Source organism: Temnothorax longispinosus, unplaced genomic scaffold (genome assembly GCF_030848805.1).
Source record: "Temnothorax longispinosus isolate EJ_2023e unplaced genomic scaffold, Tlon_JGU_v1 HiC_scaffold_43, whole genome shotgun sequence".
Lineage (NCBI taxonomy): Eukaryota > Metazoa > Arthropoda > Insecta > Hymenoptera > Formicidae > Temnothorax > Temnothorax longispinosus.
Genome location: NW_027270264.1, coordinates 125,278 through 151,143, shown reverse-complemented (window position 1 = coordinate 151,143; position 25,866 = coordinate 125,278). Strand labels below are relative to the sequence as shown.

Genomic DNA, 25,866 nt, shown 5'->3' with positions numbered 1-25,866 from the left:
AAATGTCCAATCTTTAGTATTTTTTGAATAAATCATCCAAATCAAATATATTAAAAAAAAAATTAATTTTAAAAGTTTTGTAACTATTAACATATATGTATATCTAAAATATATTTGTAATATTAACAAAATAAATACCTACATAATATTCGTTTTGCAGCTTTTTGTTTTGCAGCTTTTTCGTTTTTTGGGTTTTGGGTTTTGTTTGTTATGGAGCCATGTCTTAATTTGTGGCGATGAACGTTTACTTAAATATTTTATATTTTTTTCTTATTTCTTGTATATCTTTCAGTGATGGTAATGTTCTTTCTTCCATATATTTGGCAAATCTCTCAAGTGCTGCTTCTTGCTCTTCCTCAGACCAGCGGATTCTCTTTGTTTTTCCGTAAGGAGATGCTACAAAGAAAGCAATGTGTTATTAATATGGAGGTTTAAAGTATCCCAATCAGAAATGATTAGTCAAGTCGACATCAATTCGACGTCGATACGTCAATAAATAGTCGAATATTGGTTGTTAAATCTCTTTGTTTTTTATCATAATTGCTTTTATACAATTATGATATGTGATGTTAATTAAACAATTACAAATATTTCTATAAAATTTTAATTTTACTATTTTTTTTTACTAACTCTATATCGAATCAATACAAAGTGAAAAAAACAAAATATTCTATGTATACATATATATGTATTCAATATAGAATTGACCAAAAGACATAAAAATCTTACAGAAATATAGTAGGAAGGTAACAGCCACTTTTACACTCAGGCATGTGCTTGCGGTTAAGGGGGTCGGAGGGCCTCGCTGACGCGGGGGAACGCCGTAAGCGGTGAGCGAGGGGGTCGAGGGACGGTGTTAAGGGTCATCGGTGGGGGGGTGTTGCGGGGGGCAAAAGTCCCTAGGCGATTTACTAATATTTGCCGGGCGAGGGGGGGAGCGCGACGCGAGGGGACGGCTGTTTACTGGTATTTGTGGGGGACCTTGTAGGAAGTAAATTCCTTAGGCGGGTAATTAGGAATATCGCGCCGCAGAGTCGCCAACGGGCTTGGCGCGGGGACGCGGGCGTTCCGAGGGGGCGCTCGGAGCGGCGCTCCCGCCGTTATCAACCGTTTTGGAAATTGCGATCTAATTTTTTTTGCTCGCGCGCGTCCGGGCGCGTCCGAACTCGCCCGAACTCGTTCGAACTCGTTCGAGGTCGCTCCTCTCGACGTTCCGCGAAAATGCGTTTAAGGTCGTTCGTTTCGCGGGTCTCGATCGCCTTTCTTCGTTGTTGTTTTTTTCTCGGTTCGAAGGTCGTTTTGATCCGTGTCGCGGATGACGCGATCGCCGCGATTTCGGAGTAAGCGTGTTTCGCGCGGAGATAGGTATACGGATCTGGGAAAAAAGGGAAAAAAGAAAGAGAGAGCGCACAGATGATACGTAGTTTTTTATTCAGAAAAAATACACGCGCGTCGACGTGCGTTTACATTGTTTCGCGCGTATGAATATATATATTTGTAGACGCGCGTCGCGACATTATTAGGATCGGAAACAGAGTGCGGTGATCTCGCAGTCGACGATGTTGTTAGGATCGAAGAATTCGCTCTTCAGTATCGCAGTCAGAGCCGAAGTTCCCACTTTGATCGCGTTGGCGGCTATCTCCCGATAGCGCGGAAACTTCGCGTCAACTTCCTCGGTCGCCGCGCTCAGCGCCGAGACGACGCGATCAACGCAAAATTGGAGATCGTACAGCGTGAGCAGGGTTTTTGAGCACCATTACCACGCGAGCCAAGTTGGGTAGCTCTATACGTAGGATCGGCATGTTGTTGATCACTTCGAATCGCAGCGTCATCCCTTCGATCGACATCGGCGAGGGGGGGGGCGAGTTCCATCGGAGAGACTGTGTTCCATGCACGACAATATGTCGCGTTTGCGCTAGACCAGTCCTTTCCACATGTCGAGCGTCAGGGAGATCTCCCTGCCTTGTTTGTCTCCCAGGGCGATATGCACGTACGAAGGCGTGGTATGTATACTGTACCACGGCGACTTAATTGTGATACCTATGGCTATGTACTTGTAGCCAGTCGTCGTCAGCAGATAACGCGTCGTCGGGACGCCCACCGCGGGCAATTCGACAGGGATGTCGGTGGGAGGGTGAGAGCTGGAACGCGACTCCTGACGATGACGACGATAATGACGATCGTCTTCGACGGGCGCGTCGGTGGGAGGATGAGAGCTGCGACGCGACTCCTGACGATGATGACGATAATAACGATCGTTTATCAAACTGATCTTTCGTATTTTATTGCCGTTGTCGTTTGCCTCCGAATCCGTCGTCTCCGGAGGGGAAATACCCCTCGGCGCGGGTCGATCGGCCAACGTCGAGAACATTTCGCCCTGCGCGCTGCGGTGACCGTTCGTTTCTGATTTTTTTTCCGACGCGTCGTATTCGGCCGACGATGCGATACTGATGCTTTGGGGGGACACATCGGTATAAGTAGGAAAGATCTTACTTATGTCGCGCGTGGCGTGGTGTGGGAAAATTTGCGCGGTCCTCTACTTCCTTCGGCGGATGCGGCAATCGGAAAGCCGAACGCCGCTGTCGTCATTGTCCGAATAATCGCTCGCCGGTGACGTTAATGAGTTATCATTGAGGCGTACGATTCGATCGAGGAGATCGCGCAACTGTTGCAACAGTTCGGCCTTAGGGCAGACGATATTTAGTATCCGCAGATCGAATTTACCGGCCGACGAGACGGTCCTCGTAAATTCGTTGAATTTGTAAAACTGCGCCCGAGTGGTGAAGTACAGATTGCCGTCGACGTAGCGGAAGATCGACGTCACGCCAGTTGGTATTCCGGGAAACGTCGCCTCGAGGGGCGTAAATTTGGCGACTCTCTTGTCCTTGAGTTACCGTTGAACACCACGAAGGAACGTCCTCTGTGGGGTGTTTACCGCTCCGTTGATCAACGTGTTTTCGGGAAATCCGAGTTCTTGCAAGGTCTTCGGCCAACCTGGCCGCAGACTAAATTCCGGATATGAACCAAGTATACCAAATTATCTACGAATACGACGAGATCGCCGGACGGGGATTGATAGGCGGCGTTTACGCGCGTGTAATTGTCGTGAAGAAAGCTCATGTGATTCGAAAGGGCTAAAGGTCCGTTGTACGTCCTACCGTCCAGATCGATCGACCAAACGTAACGCTTGTACAAGATGTACATGCGATTTTCCAAAATCAATATCCCGTTCACGCGATCAAGGCTGCACAGGTCCGGCGATGGCGGCGGCGGCGCCGGCGCCGGCGTCTGATGCGGGGGCTTGTTCGTACTTTTTTCACCGTACAAACGTTGAATGTCGGCGATGTCGTTTTGGTCAAGCTTCACCGGATACTGCTGGTCCGGCTGTATCGCGAACATCACCGATGTTTTGCGCCTATTGTGCACCAATCCGAGAGAGTGGCCGATCTCGTGCGTCAGCGTGTAATGCAGGGAGAACCTATCCGCGGGATGTTTATTGATGTAAATGTGCCACGGCTCGTCCCCGTCGACGTGCACCTCGGAGACGAATCCCGCTTGGTCCGTCGGGAGAGACGCGTGGGCGAGCACGTTGTCGGGACGTCGAATTTGTCCGAGCTAATTGCTCCGTTTACCTTGGTATTCGTGTTATAGTGACGTAGGCGTCGCCAAAATATTATAATGTCGGCATTTGTTTCGGAGCGTTCGAACGTCAATGCCAAATGCTGCGACCACAGGTCGAACGCGGCCCGCGCCGTGCTCAGCTCGGTCTCGTCGGCTAAGTGAAAATCTCACGTCAGGTGCGTTTTCGGCCATTTGGATAGACTCGCTTTCGTTCCGTGCTTCAGGATATCTCGGAAACCGCATCGCGGCTTCCTCATCAATTGCAGCATTTCGTTGTTAGGCGTTCCATCGCCGGGTAAATTGTAGTAATTCTGAAAATCCTTGAAGGCTTTGTGAAGAACGTCGTTTCGTCTCTGAGTCGAAACCGCGTTCACGTCTGTGGACAGATATCCGTATTTCTGCAGGTAATCGAACGTGAGCGCGTAATTTTCGTCCGTAATTTTGGGATTGATGCACCTCGCGGAAATAAAACACGCGGTTAACGCGATTACGCGCGCGAGCCACATCGTCGAAAGCGAGAGAGAGACGGCGGAACTGCGATGACGGCGCGTTGCGGTTTGAGCGCGATCTCGACGAGCGTTCCGGATGCGAACGTTTACGCGAGGACGCTCGTTAGCGATAACGCGGATAGGTGGCGGCGAGGGTCTCGGGTGGGAAAAAAATGCGTCGAAGATTCCGGCGGATGAGTCGGTTTGATAAAATGCATCTTTCTTCGATGCATTTTTTTTCGACGCAAAAAACGCTGTTCTTATTACATTTTTTTTACCGCGATATTTTTTCTTTGTCGCGCTATCTCGGCGCGGATAGATGCGACGGCTGGGTCTCGGGTGGAAAAAATTGCGTCGACGATTCCGGCGGATGAGTTGGTTAGATAAAATGCATTATTTTCCTCGATGCATTTTTCCTCAACGCAAAAAAATGCTATTTTAGTATATTTTTTTACCGCAACATCCTTTTTTTACCATATATAAGAACTCGAGACTAGTAGACTTGGGTGTAGTCTATCCGCACTCTTCGAGCGAACTCATGAGTAAATTAAACTTAATAAGACGACGGAGAAACTTAATGACTTAAAAAGTGTGTCATTTATTACAAATTCACACCACAGCCCTGACGAGGGAGGTGGAAGATTGTTGTAACATGGTGCGGCAGTTGCAGCAGCATGTGAAGAGTATAACAGAAAAGGTGTCCCCTGTCTGCAACTCACCGTTCGCGTGGACAAGGATGCCGTAATGCTGGAAAGAACGTAAGTATCACTTTCAAATGCGAAATTATTTCTTATAATATAATTAAATAACAAATTTTATATATTTATTTATATTTATTATTTACATTTATTTATATATATTATTTATATTTATTTATATTTATATTTATTTGGATTTATATTTATTAATTGTATTTGTTTTTTGTGTAGGGCGATCATTACTTCCTTAGCCAAAAGTCTCGTAACCAAATCAGATTATTCGTTACGAAACTTCGTGGGATGCATAGGGACATCGCGCGGCTGGACTCGAACGAGGAGGCAGATCGTCGCGAGAGAGATGACGATGACGACGAGGGGGATCGTCCGAACCCGAACAGTCAAGAAGGAGTAATAACCATCAATGACGACGTCCCCGTATGTTGGTCCTCCCAGAAGTGAAAAAGTGTGAAATACAATATATTTTTAAAAAATTTTATTAATTATGAAAAATGTAATAAATATGTATATCAAATATAATTAATCAAATACAATAATGTATATATATATGAAAAATATATTATAAAAAATAATCTTCATTCCACGAAAATTTATTATAAAGATCATCCAAATATCTTTAATATTTTATAAATATAACATTATGTTATTACAAAAAAAGTGTAGAATTGAATATTTTCGAATACTTTAAATAATATTCTTTAAATTATTGCACTCTTTTAAGATAAATATTTTTGTGAAAATTGAAAACCACAATAGAACCGCTTTCCATAAGGTCGGCGATGCAAATTAATTAGTTGAGTTTAAGCGATAACATCGTTAAAAAAACTAAAATTAACAAGTTTAGATACTGCTCGTCTTCACGAAATAGTGTTTTAAAATGTTGCTTTTTCCCATTTACACGACGCGCGTTTAAACGCAATTATCGTAATAGCGAGCTTCTCTCTTTCAGCAATATGTATTACGCAAATTTTAAATTGCGTTATCGATATCGCGTTTCCTTTACCGCTTCCTACCTCACTCAATCTGACGCTTGGCGTTATCGCTCACTCGCGTTCCTATCCAAGCCTCGCGCTGGAGCGTCTCGGCGTTCCCGTTCGTTTCCTTATCGCGCTATCGCCCTCCCGTCTCGCGCTCTCGCTTTCGCTCGCCGTTTCTTTGTTTATCGCGTTAAGAGGTATCGCGTTCCCGCGACCGGCCATTATTACGCACTCGGCATTATCGCGCTCCCGCGACCGGCCATTTTCGCGCACTCGGTAGCTTATAATGTATGTATATAAATACGGGGTAGGTAAGCAAAAAAAGGAACATCGTTGTTCATAGATTTTACGTCAATTTTTTATTTAATAAAATATAGATAGAACGATATAGGTATATGATGGAGTAAAATAAACGAGTAAATACAATATAGATAGGCAAATATATATGAAATAAAAAACGAGTAATACAATAAGAAAAAAACGATTAATACATTAAAAATGTAATTATGTTAAACGAGTAATATATAATATGTTTTTTTTTACATTAAATTTGCGGAGTCGATGCTGGCGAGACATTCGCGTCGCTCGATCCACCAATCGCGCAACTTCATCACGTTCTCCATGGCGCAGCACTGTTGGTGGCCGTCAGCGAAACGAGCGATCGGCGCGAAGAAACTCCAACCGATCGACGTCGTCGTACTCCGTGTCGACGGTCACGATCGTCGCGTCGACGTCGCCGAGAATTTCCTGCAGCCATCTCTTCTTCTCGAAATCTTTTACGTAGATTCGCGCGCTGGGCGTCTCCTCTCTCTCCCACGACTCTTCCAGGTTGTCGCACACCGCGCGTCGAATGATCGTTTTCGCCTGGCGATAGTCCGTGTCACCGTCCTCCCAACGAAGGCCGTGATGGTTCGCTATCAACCAACTGGCCCTTGCTTTCTCGGAGCTCGTCAGCAGATCCCAACTCATCGGCGCGCGAAACACGTGATGCGCGAGTACGCGCGTCTCGCTTCGCAGCACGGCCACCTCCGCGACGAATCTGTCGCCCACTGTGAATCCCTGCAGGTCGACGAAGATCGTCGTCGTCGTTTGCCGCTGTCGCCATTGCGCCAGCGCGCGTTGGAAAAAAATTAGACGTCCGTTTAAGTTGCTCGTTCTAACAGAGTTTGAGGAACAATGGAAGGAACCTGCGAATTTATATATTCCTCGTTTCCGGGATAAAGCAACCCCACAACCACATTCTTCCGTTTCCCGGATGAGGTATCCTCACAATCGCATTTTCCGTTTCCCGGATGAGGTATCTCCACAATCGCATTTTCCGTTAGATAATTTTGCGCACCACGTTGGTCAGCGGACTGTACTCGATGACGCGATCGTGAACAATGAGACAAAAGGCTGTGGTTTTCGGCGGAACGTTTTCCTTGTTTTCGAACTCGATGCGCACGTCCACGGTGGCGCTCTTCACCGATTCGTTTTGACGGGAACAATCGATCACCGCGAGCGGAGCTACCCGCGCGAATTCGCGCGGGGAGAAGAGCGCGTCGTCGCGACTGTCCCCGTAGTACGCTCCTCGAAATTTCGCGGTACATCTCGTACAGCACAGCGAACTTGTCGTTCTCAAAATCCACGTTCACGTCGTCGTAAGGATAGAATTCCGAGTTGAGACACAATTTCACGTTGGCGAGCACGCAATGATCGAACCTCGAGGTGTCGCTCACGAATTCGTTTCGCCGTCCGGTCTGCAGCGCGAATATGACGTATCGCGGCTTCTCCAATTGCGGCATGGCTTTCACGGCCCACGAATGCTTGGTCGTGCTCTGCAGCAGGGGAAATTCGTACAGGTCCCAAGAGCGAAAGCCCGCGCTCAGAAATCGTCCGCTCTCCAACGTTCGCAACAACGATAATTTAGTCACGTCGTTTAGCGCCACGTGAGGCATACGCCATTGCACCTTCAGCAACGTAATTTTAGGATCCTTGGCCGGATCTCTCGGCACGGTCTTCTTCGGATCCACGACGCAGTTGTGGTCGTTACGAGAGCGTATCAGGATAAGTTCATGTCGCGCGTTTATCACCACGCGTCTGTAGTCCTCGCAGAAACCCAAAAGAATATTCAAAGGTACGCAAAAGTTGAATTGATGGGATGCGTTGTTCAGATTCGATTCGCTCGTCGGATAACTCCATCCGGCGTTCTGCAGTCTTCTGGCTCGTTCGGTGGTCAGCGACACGTAGTTCTTTATCGTGCTGGTTATGCCGACGTTTCTACACGTGTCGATCTCCACGCCGTCGAGCTCGTATCGAATTTCGTCGAACATAAACGCGACGCAGTTGTTGACTAATTTCGCGTATTGTTCCTCATTCGTCGCGCCGTCGTCGTTGAGTTGTCCCTCGACGTACAGGAAACTGTCGCACGGCAGCGTATACAGATCCTGCTGCTGTATGGGTATTCGTATCTCGTTGTTGTGCCCGAACGTCGTGTTGACGTACGGGTTATACGTGTGAGTCTCGATTCCGACGCTGCGCTTGTCGAAGATCGGCTCACCGCCGATACTCAGGATGTCGGCCATGGTTTTTTTTCTCGAAGTAGAAACGACGCGGTAGTGACGCGTTTCTCACGGCGAGACCCAGCGATCGTAGGAACCTGACGTTGGCGTTGCTGAGAACGGTTCTTTCTCCTCCTCCGCTTCTTTTCTTCCCTACGCTTCCGATCTTGTCGTAGAACGGGCTAGTTTGCTCGTTCGTACAATTCGCGCTAGATCCGTTCAGAACGAGCATCCCTTCTCTCGCTCTCTCTCTTCAGGGATACGCGCACACACACACTAACCGTGACGACGTACGTGCAGTCTAATCGTTATCTCCTCGCCGCGAAAGTCGATCAGCCGATCTTTCTGATTCACGACTCGCACCGTGATATCGGTGACGTTTCGCGCGACGATCGGGAGGTAAATGATCTGCGTCGGAGTCTCCGACAATTTATATCCCGGTGGAACTTTCGGCGCGAATTCGTGTATCGCGTGCACCGAGCGTCCGTTGTTGTACGCTCCCGCGGTGATACTGCACTCGATGCGAATCATGTTCACGCTCATGACGTCAACAGGTCCGTCGGAAACGTACCATTTGTTCGGTTTTAAGATACGATCGCTCGAGAAACCCAAAAGAGAACCGATGCTGTTCGGTTTTGCAAAAATCACTCGGTAGGCGCACTTTATCTCGCTCCTCATGGTATTCTCGTTGGCGCGAAGATCGAGCACTCTATCGCCACCGTCGTCGTCCCCGTAAATGTCATAACCGTCGCCATCGTCGTCGTCTTCGTCCTCGTATATGTGATAAACCTCGTCGTCGGCTTCGTCCTCGTATATGTGATAAACCTCGTCGTCGGCTTCGTCCTTTGTTCGGTTTTTTTCTTTTACCCGTCCAGCGTCATCGGTCTGCGGTTTTTCTCCTTTCTCTTTAATTTTGTCTCTCGCGGGCGCGACGTTCGCGATAGAGAAGAGCGGCGCGCACATATCTGCTCACGGCTCGCAGCTCGTACGAACCTTCCGGAACGACGATTCTCCGGTTGTCCTTGCCGTAGTAGAAGCGATTGTTCGCGGACGTAACGTTCGGTATCGAATTGTACATCTCAAAAGTCGCCAAACCCAGCTCGTATTCGCCGTCGCTCAGATCCAAAGCGGGAAAGTGACTCGCCGTGAGAACGCTGCTGGTCCCGGTCAACGTGAGCGTCAGCGACATCGCGGGAGAACGTCGATCGTCCGCCGCTCCCCCAATCGATCTCGCGAAGAAATCGCAGGCACAGCTGTCCGCAGATTCTCTGATCGAATGTCTGGAACGCGCGACGATTGTACGTCGCGACCGCGCTCTCGCCGCGCGAGATCCGTCGGCGGGACGGAGATTTCCAAACGCGTCGAAGTAGATCGCCGAGTTCCCTTTTTTCGCGTAAGCGACCCAATGCGTGCCCGGGCCCACCGCGTTGTCGAGATTTACGATGCCGCACTCCGCGCGTCGCACCCTCGTTGGCAGAGCGTTGCGCATAAACACCCCGCGAAAGAACGGTATGCGCAGGCGACGCGCCGATCGATTGAGCTGCTCGTCAGTCGTGACGCCGTACGGAGGTAGATGCGCTAACGTCGCCTTCTTCCGCGAGGTTTTTTTTTCAACGACTCTCCTCGCGCCACCTCCGCACTTCTTATACGGCGCGAGGGTACAACCCGCGACCCTCCATCGCGCGATTGTGTCGCTGCAATTCGTCGAGTTGTTTTTGCGCCGCTTTGTTGGCGCTCACCGCTTTGGCCACGCCGGCCGCGCCACCGATCAAGGAACCGAGAGCGCCCAACATCGGTAGAAAGGGCAAGAAGCCGCCGCGTTTCGCCGTCGGAAGTATCCTCCGCTTCTTCCTTCTCGTCTTCGCGCTTATCCTCAATCCCGTTCCTTTTCTCGTTTTTTTTTTGCGTTCCATACCTATGCCCAGTTTCGTCTTCGTCTTCATAGCCGCCCATACGGCCGCCGCGGCGAGTCTCTCGGCGAGCTGTCGATCGGCGACGTGTCGCTCGGCGAGCTCGCCGCTTCGCGAATACGCGACGTCGTGCTCTCGACCCGCCGCGTCCAACGGATTGATGCCTTTTTCGCCGCGCGCTAGTCTCTTCGCTAGACGCGTACCGGGCCCCCAAAACTGATAACCGGGTATGTGCAGCTCGAAGGAAAGAGCGTTTATCGCGCGATTGAGTAGACCGGTGCCGCGCATTCGGTCGCGGTTGCGGGAGGAGGATTTGTTTCTTCTTACTTCGAACGGGAAGTCGATGACTCACCGTTCATAGGGAGAAAGTGATTGCACTCGTGGCAGTCCTTGATGAGCGGCGGCGGACCGTCTATGTGCGTTCGCTGCCACGGACGATTGTAGTGTTGCATGCACGGGCGATATCTCTGCACCTCGGGATCCCCTTGTATATGTTCCGGCAAACGGTCCCACAACAGATGCACGTATTTCCCAAATTGATGCAACAGAAGTACCTTCGGAACGTATTGTAACTCCTCCGCCGTTAGATTGAGAATTTCGTAACTGTCCACCAGTATGGGAAACATACGGTTGTGAGACATCTCACCGATGCGCGCGAACGATTCGTTGCTTTTAGATAAATTTTTTGTACGGATAAGGCGACACGCTCGCGCTACTTATACCCGCGCGCGAGGCGTCTGCGCACGCGCGACGAAACAAAACGACGTCCGCGCTTCCCTCCCTTTTTCCGGCGATCGAGAGGCTCATCGCGAACGAACCGAGCGGAAATCGCGCTCGCGGAAAAACCCGAGAGAGAAAGAGAGGGCAACATGCGATTCGTGCGACAGACGGCGACGTTAGGAGTCTCGAATGCGGATCGCAAAACGTTGGCGGGGTCGGGCGCGACCAAGAGAAGAAACGGAGAATCGCGCCGGCACAGTCCTCTCCTTCCGAACGTCGTCTGTTGCATCATTTGCGGTCCCTCTAATTGCGGTAAAACGAACGTTCTGCTGAGCCTGCTGGAACAACCGCACGGTCTCCGTTTTGAGAACGTATACGTGTACTCGAAATCTCTGCAACAACCGAAGTATCGATACCTCGAACGATTGTTCGAGTCTATAGACGAGATCGGCTATCACGCGTTTTCCGACAATCGCGACGTCGTTCCGCCTGACGAGGCGCTTCCCGACTCGGTCTTCGTCTTCGACGACGTGGCCTGCGACAAGCAGGACAGAATGAGGGAGTACTTTTCTATGGGCCGACATTCGAATATCGATTGCTTTTATCTCTGTCAGACGTACGCCAAAATACCGAAACATCTCGTGCGCGATAACGCAAATCTGCTGATCCTGTTCAGGCAGGACGGCACCAATCTGCGACACGTGTACGACGATCACGTGAACATCGACATGTCGTACGACGAATTTCGCGCCTTCTGTCGCGAGTGTTGGCGGCGCACCTACGGTTTCGCCGTGATAGACAAGGACAGCGCGGTGCGGACGGTACAGACGGGGCTTCCACGACTTCGCCGTGCTGTAGAGCCGATCAGTGCGCCTCGCCGAACGACGCGAGTATGAGCGCGATCGCGGAGAAAAGGACCGCGCGAGAGATACCCAAGACGCGCGCCTTGATTCGCAGGAAGTACGCCGCTCTCAGAGCCGGAAAAATGAAGAGCGAGATCGCTCTGGAAAAGAGATACGAACCTATCGTCAAACCTCTGAAACGGCTCGCCGATGACGTGGAACGTAGGGGTAAAGGACCGGGCAAGATCGACGACGACGACGGCGCTGGCTTTACGTTCGCAAAAAAGATGAAAGCGACGAAGAAAACGAAGAAGGACAGCGAGAACGGCGACGACGACGACGACGATGCATGCGCCGACCTGGAGCGCGATTACGGGGAGGACGACGACGTATTCACGCCAATCAGGACAACCACACGGCGGAAAAAGAGAATCGCGCTTGGCACGGTTGAGTTCGGCTCCCGCGACGACCCATGATGAGCTTCACGCCGATCCGCGACGATTCGGTCCATTTTTACCCAGAGAACGCGAGATCGTCTCGGAGACGACGACTCCACCTCCCACGTTGGAGACGTCCGCCGGAAATCTTTGAGTACGGCGGAAGGTCGCGACGCTCTAAATAGAAACTAGGACCGTTAGGGCGGGAATACTTGGGGCGCTGTTCTGAGCGGCGACAAAAACAAGGAGATCGACATCATTTATGGAGTGTATCTCGGCGAGAACGGCACGATGCTGGGTAACAAGCGATTCGAAGTGAACGCGGATGACTCCATGGTCATCGACGGTGTACGGTACAAGGGCACGCGCGGTCTGTACGAATTGATCTTCAAGCGAATTCCCTAGAATCCACACGAACAAGGACAAACTAACGTACAGGACTATACTTTTTGCCACCAGCGCTCACAAACGTGGCAGCAAACGCCGACAACCCTGTCAAGGGCAACAAGGGACCCAAGTACAAAAATATAATAGCGCCGCTCGTAAACCTGTCTCAAAAAGTTGGGACTACGAAGGGTACCGGACTACCGTCGCCATGCGACTGACTGACAACGCTATCGATTACGTTCACTGGGACGATCCCAACGAGCTGGTCGATAGACTTCGACTGTTGGACGCCTCTCGTCGAGCCGGCAACGACGCTCACGACAACGAAATCCTGTCGATAATCGAGGAACTTTGCGAGGCCGGTTTTCGTCATAAATTGATCGGTCGCGTCGGTCGTGACGGCAGTACGAATCGCGCGCCCGCCAGCGCGATGTCCGTCAACAAATCGGCATGTCTCTGACAAATCGGGCAACGGTGACGGAGTCGACGGTGCATCCACGTGAGATTACGCTCCTCGATCGAGTCTCTGCGTAATTACGCGCGCAACAACGCGCTCTTCATGAGCGAGGATTTTTACGACGCGAGGGAGCGCAAGTTACGAAGAGTAGCCGTGCAAAGATCGACACCGACGCGACGAACAGGAGTTACGTCGAGGACGCGATCGAACGATCGAAGAAAAGCGCGACCAAAGAATTGAAAAGCAAGATAGCGGCGGTGAGGAACGGCGCGCTCCTCTCGAATCAGAACTTTTACGACGCGAGGGAACGCAGGATACGGCTGTTAGCCGCACCGGAAGACAGCACTGACGCGACGAACAAGAGTTACGTCGATCTTGAGATCGGGCATGCTAAGTTTGACCTGACGAGAGAGGTGAGAAGTGAGATAGCGTCGGTGAGGGACGCAGCGCTCCTCATTCGTTTAAAAAAACTCTTATGAAGCGGATCATCACAAGATACGACACGTAGCCGCGCCGGAGATCGGCACCGACGCGGCGAACAAGACCTACGTAGATGGCGCAATCGGGCGGCTCAAGAGGATTTAATCGAAGAGATCAAGAAGAACAACAATTGAAGAATTGAGAAGCGGGATCGCGACGTTGCGAAACAACGCGCTTCTTGCACGTGAGAATTCCTACAACGCGGAGGAGCGCAAGATACGGCGAAGAGCCGCGCCGGAGGTCGGCACCGACGCGACGAACAGGAGCTACGTAGAGGGCGCGATCAAACGGTTCAAGAGCGTCGTGACCGAAGAGATAAAAAAGAACTCCGCCGATCAAAACTTCAAAGGCGTCATCGTTACAAACGCGACTCAAGGTTTAAAGGTTGAGTGTCAATACCGCGATTTTTGACGCTCAAGCCGCGCGATTGCATACTGTTGTCAAAAGCGCGATGAGAGTCGCGCGATTTCACAGAAAAAAATAATTATTCTACAGCTAAGGAAAGAAATATTTTATTTCTTTTAAGTAAGTTTTCTTATAACGAAGAATATTTTCTTACTAATAGTTTTCAAATATCTTGACACAAGTCTTTGAAAAGCCAGAATCTTGTTTTGAGTAAATGTAATACTTACAACGACTTTTTATGGTAGATTTCCGGATACATAACTTTATCAAATACTTGAAATACTTAATCTGCAAATCTACAATAAAGTCATTATAGAATGATTATTTTCTGTGTGCAGTCTTCGATGAAACATGAAGGAAAAAACTTTAATGATTCTTCTTACTATTAAAGAAGAAGAAGAGGAAGAAATTATATTATTATTATTTTGTGAAAGCTATAGGAGTGCTCCAAATGATTTGCTTATTGCGAGAGACAGACAAATTTCAAAAAATTTTATTTTTTTATCTTGTGGGTCATATAACCATTTATAGTTGTTCACAATTCACACAGCATAAAATCATTCATGTTGTGGAACGTTAATTTAATTAAAAAGTAGAACTTGCCAAAATATTAGCGACTAAACTGTTCCAATTACAATTGAGTGAACTGAGCCGCGCGGCTAGACTGCTCCAGGAGCAGTTGAGTCGCGCGATTCTGAATCGCGTCGCCACAATCGCTAAAGTCGTACGACTAAAAACGCGGGATTGGCAATAGTTCCATTGTATTACATGCAAAGCAGACATTAATCAAAGACGCGCGGCTTGAGCGTCAAAAATCGCGGTATTGACACTCGACCTTAGTTCCACAACATGAATTATTTTATGCTATGTGAATTGTGAACAACTATAAATGGTTATATGACCCACAAGATAAAAATTATAAAATTTTTTGAAATTTGTGTCTCTTGCAATAGCAAATCATTTGGAGCACTCCTATAGCTTTCACAAAATAATAATAATATAATTTCTTCCTCTTCTTCTTCTTTAATAGCAGCAGAATCATTAAAGTTTTTTCCTTCATGTTTCATCGAAGACTGCACACAGAAAAATAATCATTCTATAATGACTTTATTGTAGATTTGCAGATTAAGTATTTCAAGTATTTGATAAAGTTATGTATCCGGAAAATCTACCATAAAAGTCGTTGTAAGTATTACATTTACTCAAAACAAGATTCTGGCTTTTCAAAGACTTGTGTCAAGATATTTGAAAACTATTAATAAGAAATATTCTTCGTTATAAGAAAACTTACTTAAAAGAAATAAAATATTTCTTCCTTAGCTGTAGAATAATTATTTTTTTCTGTGAAATCGCGCGACTCTCATCGCGCTTTTGACAACAGTATGCGCGACTGCTGTCGCGCGATTAGTGCGCGCGGCTGCAATTGCGCGGCTTGAGCGTCAAAAATCGCGGTATTGACACTCAACCTTTAGAGACAAAATCGCGACGTTGCAAAACAACGCGCTTCTCGTACGCGAGAATTCCTACGACGCGTCGGAGCGCAAGATACGACGCGTAGCCGCGCCGGAGGTCGGCGCCGACGCGGCCAACAGGAGCTTCGTCGAGGGAGCGATCGCGGAACTCGGAAAGACTTTAAGTGACGCGATGAAAAATTTAAAAAAGAGTCGTTATTGTGAAAATACCGTGGATAGCACGAGATTGAAATCATCGCAATCAAGACTGTTTTACAGCTTCTCAAACAAAATGAGCGTGGAAAAACGTAGACTCGTGGAAGAATTGCACGCGCCGGCGCGAAAAATTTTCCTCGCCGCCGCGTCGTGGTGCGCGGTTACGACGACCTGTGGCAGGCCGACGTGGTCGAGATGCGCTCCTATTCGCGCGCAAACGCGAGTCACAATTACATTCTGACGGTCATCGATGTGCTGAGCAAGTACGCCTGGGCGATCCCGCTCAAAAGTAAGTGCGGAAAGGAGGTCGCGACGGTTCTCCGAAAGATCTTTCGCGAGGACGCGCGACACCCTAGGAGTCTGCAAATGGACAAAGGAAAGGAATTCTACAACGCCGACGTGCGCAAAATCCTCGACGGGCGCAAGGTGAATTACTACACGTATTCAGTGATGAAAGCGTCGGTGGTGGAGAGATTAATCGCACGCTGAAAAACGACATGTGGAAGCTCTTCACGCTCCAGGGATCGTACAGATGGATAGACTCGCTGCCGCGCCTCTTGTCGAATTACAATCGTCGCAGACACAGAACGATTCGAATGCGTCCGGCGGACGTGACTCCCACCGTCGACGAAAAAAACTGCTGCGCACGGTGTACAGTCGCGCGAAGATCGCCGCGCCGGCGAGATTTCGAGTCGACGATCCGGTGCGCGTGAGAAAATTCAAAACGATCTTCGAAAAAGGCTACACTCCCAATTGGACCACCGAGATCTTTTGCATAGCCAAAGTACAAAGGACCAATCCCGTTACGTATCTGCTGAAAGACGTTCGCGGAGAAGCGATAGCCGAAGGATTCTACGAACACGAGTTGCTACGCGTCTCCAATCCCGACGTATATCTCGTGGAAAAAGTTCTGCGTAAGCGCGGCAATCGAGCGTACGTGAAGTGGCTAGGGATGTACAGTTCGCACAATGCGTGGATAGATAAGGCGTCTGTATTGTAAAAAGAATACTTAGATATTCGTAGACACGCGCAACGCGTACTTTATTGTTAATAAAGGTTTACACATTCATTGGTTTGTTTCTTATGTGTTATTGATTTTTTTACGATAAAACATTTTTAAAGCGTATAATCCTCCTCCTCCCTCAATCCTTTTGCCCTTGACAGGGCGTGGCGGCGCTTCATGGTGACGCCACAGTACTTTTGACTTGGTTGCTCCAAGCCCCCCGATCCAGCGCCAAGTGAGTCGCCCCGTGAATCGAACTCCCCACCAGGGGCCGCAGCTGGTCTATCCATCTGTTTGGTGATCTTCCTCTTGGTCTCGTTCCATTAACCTTTCCTTCCACCACAAGCTTCTCCATTGTGTCTCTTTGTCTGGCGATGTGTCCAAAGTAGCGGAGGTAAGCCTGATTAATTCGCTTGAGAAGTCTTGTTCTGATGCCCAATTCTTCCAGCACCGATATATTGGTCCGGTGTGCAGTCCAAGGGATCCGGAGGATGCGCCGGAACACCCACATCTCAAACCCACCCTCTATCCTCCTCCTGTCCCCTGCTTGATGGTCCATGTCTCGGCTGCATAGGTTGCGATGGAAAGATGAGGGAGTGCACCAGTTGCAGTTTGGTATTCTTTGTGATGATTTTATCTTTCCATATTTTACTCAATTTTATGGTGGCTGCCCTGGCCATGGCCGTCCTCCTCCTGATCTCCTCCTGAACATCCTCCTTTGTTAGTTATCATGGAGTCCAAATAGACCATTTTTTCAACGACTTCAAATCCAGCCACTTCCTTCACATTGGGCTGGTTATTCATTTGTCTGTCGATGATCATGATCTTCGTCTTATCTCGGTTAATTTCTAGGCCATACTCCCTGCTGATCAACGCGAGTCTCTCCATGATAGCTTCCATCTCTTGCGCGGTCGTAGCCAGAATCGTCGTGTCGTCGGCATATCTCAGGTTGCTGATTCTCCTCCCCCCGACGGAAAACTCCTCCTTTCCAATCTTCAAGCACCTGCCGCATTATGTACTCGGTGTAGATGTTGAAGAGTATGGGTGAGAGAATACAGCCCTGCCTCGTGCCCGCCTTTGTTTGGAAGTCGTTGGATGTCGTTCGGTTGACTCGAACAGCCGCTGTGTTGTTCTCATAGAGGCTCCGCACAAGTGCCACCAGATGCCGCGGTACTCCCATTTTCATCAGAATGGTCCAGAGGGGTGTCCATTTCACCGAGTCGAACGCCTTACTGTAGTCGACAAAGCATATAAAGACCCTGACGTTGAATTCCCTGGCCTTTTCTACTATTTGGCGAACATTCAAAATTGCTCTCTCGTGCCCTTCCCCGGAATGAAACCACACTGCTTTTCGGCTATTTCCGGAAGCAGGAAGCATTTTAGTCTGTTATGAAGGACATGGAGAAGGATCTTGCTCGCGTGGGGAATAAGAGCCACTGTCCTGTAATTGGAGCATTCAGTGGGGGAACCCTTCTTGTAGATCGGGACGAAGGTCGAGTGGCGCCAGTCGTCAGGCCATTTTCCGGTCCTCCAGATGACGTTACATAGCTCCAGCATTGTATCCATTCCCGCTTGGCCCATGGCTTTGATCACTTCTGCGGTTATGCCATCTGCCCCGGGTGACTTCCCCTTTTTCAGCTGCCCAATTGCTTTTTCTACCTCTGAGCGCAAGATGGGAGGTTCCAGTTGCTCATAGGGCTCACATGGGGGGCCCACTTGACTATGTTCGTCCCTGTACAGGTTGGTGCAGTGCTGTCGCCATGTTTCTGCAATGCCTTTTGGGTCTGTGATCTTCTCGCCCTGCTCATTCTGATTACTTGGGTTTGAGGCTTGAATTCCTTGGTCAGGTACTTGACCGTTTTAAAAAGTTCATGGGACTCGTGTCGGTTGGCGTGTCGTTCAATATCAGAGCATATGTTTTTTAGGAAGTTGTTTTTATCCTGATTACATGCTTGTTTGATCTGTTGGCTGATCCGGCGTAATCGGTCCGCATTGTCTGCGTTGCCTGCGTTACCCAAACTGCCTCTGATACGTCGCCTCTCTTCCACCAGTTGCAGCGTTGCATCAGTCATCCAGTGCTTCTTCTTCCGGATTTCTATTGCTCCGCTTTCCCTGACTGCCCCTTTGATCCATTCCTTGATGTTTTCCCAGCATTTGTTTGGATCATCGCTCCTCCCCCAGTCAGCGTTATTCATGAGATTTTGTTGGAAGGCCTCCATGTTTCCAATTCGTGTCATCTCCTGTTTTTCCCCCTCTTCAGGAAGTGGAGTTTTATGCTGAAGGCTCCTAGTAGTAGTTTGTGATCAGAGTCACAGTCCGCTCCAGGCTTAGCCTTGACATTTCTTATCGATGTCCTCCATCTCTTTTGATCATCATGTAGTCAATTTGATTTCGGTATTCCTTATTGGGACTGATCCAGGTCGACAGTCTTCGAGGATGGTGTTGAAACATGGTATTCATGATGGCCAGGTCGTTCTCCACCGCAAACTGGATGAGGCGTTCTCCTCTCTCGTTCCTAACACCCAGCCCAAATGCTCCCCCTGTGCCTCTTAGGTGAGCTTCCTCGACCTTCCCCACCTTGGCATTGAAGTCCCCAATGATTACTACTGGTTCCTTCGAGGGTATATTTCTCAGGAGATCCTCCACATCGCCATAGATTGACTCGATTTCTTCGTCAGGGGCGTCGCCTGTAGGCATATACACCTGTACCAGGTAAAGGTTTCTCGGTCTAGCTGCAAGGGTGATCTTGATTATTCTGTCATTGATGGGCTCATACGAGTGCACCGTCTGTGCAATCCTCCTGCTAACCAAGAACGCGACTCCATTCCGTCCTCTGTTCGCACCTCCTGACATGTATATGTTATTAAAAAACTAACATTATTAAAATAATGGATTAAAATATAGTTAATAATGAAATTATATCTGATAAAATAAGACATTGCAGAAAGGTGTTGCACAATGTTGTAAGTCATAAAAAGGGGGTTAAGGGAAAAAAAAACAATTTAATTTTTTTAATATTACGATAATATTCTTGAACTTACTATACATTGCATTTGTGAGTGCCATGCTTGATAGATTTTTCTTGCCTCGTCTGCCTTTCCAAGAGTACTTTGTTGCTATTGCGTTCGCAAAAATTTCCTTTAATACACGGCGAATGGAATCATCTACTGTGGATCCGCCACATTTCTTGAGCAAGCAGACCTTAAATAGTAATTCAAACGTTGTTTATCAACTGTCGATTAATCTGCCGCTTATACTCTTTATTTAGCTCTTTTATTATAAAAAATTTAAGTTTGTTTTAATGTATCAAATATTTCATCAATGACTTTGATGCGCAAGCAAGTACTTTGTTATCATATATTTATTGCGGTAGTTTTATAGAGCATTTTCAAACCAATAATTGCGCTATATCAATCGTTAAAATTAATACAATAGTACAAAAATTGCACTTAAACAGAATTATAGTAAGATAATATGTTAAATCACAATCATTCTTTGTTATGAATCAACTTATTGAAAAGAAGAGGGGAAGAGGTTCACTAGTCTAGTCACTATTTAACGAATGTATTAGCTTCCATTGAGAAATTTTATTAGTTTCTCAAGGGCTTCAAATTATATTAATACACAGGCCAAAAGGCGTTGTATTATTTATTAACAATTTTTGTCTAATAAAACAATACTTCTAATAAAGTTATTGTTGTTTTTTTTAAACAAAACTGATAATTTTATAAGTAAGAAAATATTACAAGTGATAAAAATAATGGAAATGGATACTTATAAAAAGAATTGACAAAATTATTAATTGATGCATTTTAATAAAATTAAAACCTGCAACCTTTTGTAATTGTGCACTCAGTATAAGTTATGGCTCGTTTGCGTGATCATTAATCAACCTAGCTGGAGCCAACATACAATGGGCGCGTTCAGCAGAACAAACCGCTCAGTAGCAATCGAACGTGATTGGCTCTTACTTTTAGAACCAACCAATCAACGCATTGTTGATAAGACGAGACTCAACAATTGTGTCTGCTGAACGCGCCCAATGATATAATATAAAATCTTACCAATTGCTTTTTCTTTGCCTCGTCGCCGAGTAAACGTGTTTCGGCATCATCCACTTCTTGCACACTGGTGAAAGGCAGATTTGCTTGCCATTCATTGAACCCTTCGTCGGCATTTAGGCCTTGAGGGTTTGATTGTCGACTGTTGATTTCAGATTATCAAACTTCATTTGCATTCTTTCGACGGAAGAAGTTTCAATGTCATCGATGTGGCTGCGTACCGACGTATTTGTGACAGTTTCGACTAATGCACCCCTCAGGGGTCGTGGGCTGACTCTGGGGGCCAATTGAGGGCTTTCCGGGCTGCCCCGATACGGGTTTTGCGAACCCGAGGTACCCGAGCACACCAGTACCGTAATCTTCGTCAGTCTTCGGCCTGGCGAAGACCGGGGAGTCTCTTCGGAGACTCGCGAGGTAGGCGGCCTCTATAAAAAGTTCGCCCGGTCGGACGGGACCGTGAGGGACGAGCTAGCTTCGGCTAGCTCCGTTGCCCGGCCGTCCTATGGGAAGGAAAACCCAAAATAAAAACCGGGGGTCCGGCTGCCCTGCTTAGGAGACTGGCTAGCTTCGGCAAACCAGCCTCCAACAGCCGGTAGGGAAAGGCGACCCTGATTCCAAACGCCCGGTCGGTCGGGACCGGTAGGGAGATTGTGATTCTCCCACCGGCCATTGAGAAGGGTGGGCCTTCCGTCATCCATTGCACGCCGGTGCTCCGGCAGGATGGCGGACAGCCCCAGGACCGTTGCACGCCGGTGCTCCGGTAAATCCTGGTGGTTGCGGGCCCACAGCGGGCTGCCCGAGTCGCTCGGAAATAGTCCGAGATCGGGGCCGGGCAGCCCGAGGATAAGGAGACCCACCGGGCCGTCCGGACGTTTCCGGGTAAGGGTCGGTGGTGTCTCGCCGTCGGACGTAAGGGCCGGCGGCGCGTACGGTGCCCGTCGGCGGTGTCGGCTCTGGGGGTCCTGTGCACCGTCTTTTGGGTGCGGCGGGGGCTGGGATCGAGCTTGCTCGGCCGGTCTCCCGTCGTGCGCGGGGGCGGGATGGCGGGGCCTCCTTTGTGGGCGCCGATCGGCGGGCGGAGCCTTAAGGGTCGGGGACGGCCGCCGGTGGTCCTTTCGGGGCCATTGGTGGGCGTCCTTGATACGGGTGTGGCGAACCCGGGGATATCCGAGGGCTCGGGCAGGTCGGGCTCGTCAGGCGTGGTAGCCAACCGACCTAGGAAAAGGACACTCCGAAATTAAACCAATCCCAGCATGGGGATTAAAAACTACAGCAATTATGGAAAGTTGCACTGAGGAGATGAACTTACCGGCCCAGGGAGTTCGGATGTCCAGGGCTCGGCACGGGGGGGATATAGTCCCGGTTGCCCCTGCGTCGTCATCAAACGACGGGCAGAAAGATAAAGATAACGGAGCAAAGGCTCCCGGAGAGGCAGCGAGAGCTGCAAGTCAGGACGGAAGACGAAACGTCGCCCGTAAAGGGGTCGGCCACAAATGCTCAAAGAGCAAAAACAAGAAGGCGCCGGACACGACAGACACCACGGATGTGTCCAGCGATGAACGCCCGGTACGATCAAGGAGCAACACCCGGGCGGCAACAAGGAGGAGACAGAAAGATCCTCCCTCTATGGACGTCGAAGAAGAGAGCGACGACCCGATGGCTGTAGACAGCCTGGACGGAGAGGGAGAGGAGGAGGACGAAGGAGAAGTCGTAACGGTGGAGACGGACGGGGAAGATTCCTCCTCAAATTCACAAAGGGGCGGCTTTTCTGAGAACAGAGAAGCGGTAAGGGACCACCTTGCCGAAGCACAAAGACAGCTGAACGAGTGTCTGGGCGAGGAGAACAGCCCGTCAATCCAAATGGATGGGAAAGAAGGAGGACGAGGAAGGAGGGCGGAGACAGGCGATTACTATCTTGAGCGCCTACACAAAGCGATTAAGACTCTGAGGGAAGAAGCGGAAGTAATCAGAGGACTGCGGGACGGACTAGCACCGAGCAACCTACCCGACAACAGAAGGAGGATAGAGAAGAAGCTGGAGGAGGAATTGGGCAACGAACCGACCGAGGCACTGCCAGGAATAATCCTGAAGGCGGTCAACGGTATCGATATGGTTGCCCAAAAATCAATCAACTTAAAGGGGGAGTTTACAGGCGCCCTGAATAAATCTGCCGCGGCAGTAAAGGTCGCAATATCGCACCTAGTCCAGAGTCGAGACAACCGGGACTTGGACCCGTACGCGAGAGAGGCCGAAACGAACAGGCTCAGACAGAAGATAGTCGAGCAAGAGAGGGAGATAGAAGGCCTAAGGCCTTAAGAGCCAGTACAACAAGTTGCAGCAGGAGCTGCAAAACCAGAAGGAGCAGATAAGACAACTGCAACAAATGAAAGAGGGAAGAGGGGAGGACACGACGATATTAGCTCCCGCGCAAAGAAACAGAGGAGCGAAGAGAAAGAAGGTGAATCCTCTCACCACTTCGTCAGAGGAGGACTATGAACCCCCAAGATGGGAGGAAGAAAAGGAGGAATCAAGGACTCCCGCAATCCCCCAACAACCGGAGACGGGAGAAATAGAAGTCAAAGAGGAGACCTCCAAAAGGGAAAAGATCCTGGAAGAGATAGAAAGAGAGGGCATGCCTCCAGTAGTGCGCCCAACGGTCCAGGGTAAACAAAGGGTGTGGATCCTGAGGTACCCCCGAATAGCTCCGGAGTGGAGTCGGCGATCCTCGAAACAACTCCAGTCACCCTGGGAATGGGACTGTCGGTCCCCGCGGTTAAAACTGCGGAAGGAATGGAGACAAAACTAGCGGCTATGCTAGTCAATTGTGTGGAGGAAAAGGCGGCGAAGTGGGGAAAGAAACTAATGGGAGTGATAGAGGAGAGGCTCCCACTAGCCAAGGGAAAAACGGAGGACAAAGGAAAGCTTTCCCCTCCGGGAGCAAGGACCCCCGGACTGGACCGGCCGAAGAAACTAGGGGAAATACAGCAGAAAAAAGGAAACGCCTGTCGCGAAAAAGGAGGGAAAGGCGCCGTACAAAAAGCCCCTGTGACAACTACGACGCCCAGCGGTGGAATCAGGGAAAAGACCTTCCCTGCCCCGACACCCGCCACAAAGTTCACGACAGCTGAACTCTGGTCGACTGTGACCAAAAAAGGGAGGAAAGGAGAAGCGAAGACTGGCACTTCCGCACCAGCCTTGGACGGTACCAAGGCTTTGAGACCGGTTCCCACGCCCCCCGGAAGAGGAGCAAGTACTACGGCTCCGAGGCCGGTTCCCACGCCCCCCGGAAGGGGAGCAGGTACTGCGGCGAAGAAGCCTGTTTCCAAGCCCGGATCGGGTGGAGGGAGCAAGAACGGGAGCGGTGGCACGGGTGTCAACTCTGCACGAAACAGACCCGAAGAAGAGAAAGGTTCCCCGTACGGCGGCCGTCATACTGATGTGCCCCGACGGGGAATACACAGCCAGCATGGTGACCGTTAAATCGGCCATTAAGCTGTCGGAGCTCGGATCGAGCGGGCCCCGAATGTGAGGAGGACGGCCACCGGGGCCATGAGTTTCGAGCTGGCCGGGCCCGGTAGCGCGGAAAAGCGGATGCGCTAGCATTCCGCATGCGAGTAGCGCTAGAGGGCAAAGAGGGAGTCAGGGTCTCGTGTCCGGAGATAACCGCGGACATCAGACTCACCGGCGTGGAGGCGTCAGTCACGCCGGAGGACATAAGGGTCGCGATGGCGGAGAAAGGGGTCACCCCTCCCCCTCCTCCATACAGCCTGGCCCGCTGAGACAGGGACCTAACGGTGTGCAACGGTCATGGTCAGGTGTCCCTTGGCGGCCGCCAACAAAATCGTTAGGGACAAGATGATCGACGTTGGCTGGTCGGGTGCCAGGACCCAGCTACTCGACAAGAGGCCGGTGCAGTGCTACCGGTGCCTGGAGGTCGGGCACGTGAGGGCAAAGTGCCGCAGCGCGACCGACAGGACCGGGGCTTGCTACGGTGTGGGGAGATCGGGCACCCTGCCAGTACCTGCAGGGCGCCTGTTCGATGCATCTTGTGCGCCGAGGCGGGCAAACAATGCCAGCACAGGGTGGGCAGCAAGGCTTGCCCTAGTGCTGGCGGTGGAAGAGGAACGCCACCGGCACCGCAAAGAAGACCGGAGGCAGTGTAGCCCCTAAACCACCCCCAAAGAAGGGGAGGGACAAGGCCACCACGGGGAAGCCGACCGAAAGTACCGTGACTGCAGGCGCGAGAAATAAGGGCAGTCAACTGTCTGAGGGGAGGGCGACAAAGGGAGCCGCCATCCCCCAGACAGAAGGGAAGGCAAAAAAAAACCCCTGTCATGACGGAGCACATTGCGCTAAAAAATGTGCAAGGTGGTACTGGTGAACAGCCCGATTCCCCTGAAGACTAAAGAGGCGAATGCAAACTGGCCAGAGGGAGAGGGCACGACGGGCTGGTCGACCGCCCCTCCCCTTGACGAGGGTGACAAACCCTCGACTGACCTAGAATTAAGGACGGTCCCTCCACTAACAACGGAGGGGACTAAAGATATGGAGGTAGAGGTGGAGGACCTTACTGATTTTGGTCCGTAGATGACTCCCCTCCGTCTTTACAGTCGAAACCTCAACCACGCTCGCGCTGCCCAGGACCTTTTCCTGCAGACGATGGCAGAGCGCGGGTGTGGTTTGGGAGTGGTGGCGGAGCCGTGGCGCATCCCGCCCGGCCATCCGTGTTGGGCGGCGGACGACACGGGCTCTGCCGCTGTGATGTGGAGAGACACACTACATTCCTTCCCCCTGCTCAATGAGCGAAAGGGGCATGGGATACGTGGTCGTCCGCTGGAAACTCATCTCCGTGGTGAGTGTTTATGCCCCTCCGAGGTGGAGTCGGGCGGAGTTCGAGGGAGTGCTGCACGATATGCACGCGTGTGCGCGCGGACATCTCCTCACGTCGCCCGGCGGAATAATCGTGGCGGGGCACTTTAATGCGAAGAGTCCGCTTTAGGGATCCCCCGCCGCAGATCAAAGAGGTTGCATCTTGGGGGGGGGGTGGGCGTCGGGTCTGGGCCTGGTCCTTATAAATACGGGCCGGGCCAGCACGTTCCTGTGCAGACAGGGGAGGTCCATAGTGGACTTGACGTGGGCGAGTCCCCCCGCTGCA

The 25,866-nt window shown here is 50.1% G+C and overlaps 4 protein-coding genes across 4 annotated transcripts; 1 reads left to right on the top strand and 3 right to left on the bottom strand.

The window, feature by feature from the left end:
• The first annotated feature begins 16,179 nt into the window (after positions 1-16,179).
• On the top strand, positions 16,180-16,647 carry LOC139824549 (uncharacterized). Its single transcript, XM_071797086.1, has one exon. The coding sequence runs from the start codon at positions 16,180-16,182 to the stop codon at positions 16,645-16,647; it is 468 nt and encodes a 155-aa protein (XP_071653187.1).
• Positions 16,648-16,825: 178 nt separating this feature from the next.
• On the bottom strand, positions 16,826-17,209 carry LOC139824548 (uncharacterized). Its single transcript, XM_071797084.1, has one exon. It carries the CDS (start codon positions 17,207-17,209, stop codon positions 16,826-16,828), a length of 384 nt encoding a protein of 127 aa, XP_071653185.1.
• An 89-nt stretch (positions 17,210-17,298) lies between these two features.
• On the bottom strand, positions 17,299-18,231 carry LOC139824547 (uncharacterized). The gene is made up of 3 exons (XM_071797083.1): positions 17,996-18,231; positions 17,715-17,882; positions 17,299-17,653 (listed from the first exon to the last, which is right to left on the bottom strand). Exons 1-3 carry the CDS (start codon positions 18,229-18,231, stop codon positions 17,299-17,301), a joined length of 759 nt encoding a protein of 252 aa, XP_071653184.1.
• Positions 18,232-18,993: 762 nt separating this feature from the next.
• LOC139824546 (craniofacial development protein 2-like) lies at positions 18,994-19,503 on the bottom strand. Its single transcript, XM_071797082.1, has one exon. It carries the CDS (start codon positions 19,501-19,503, stop codon positions 18,994-18,996), a length of 510 nt encoding a protein of 169 aa, XP_071653183.1.
• Positions 19,504-25,866: the final 6,363 nt, after the last annotated feature.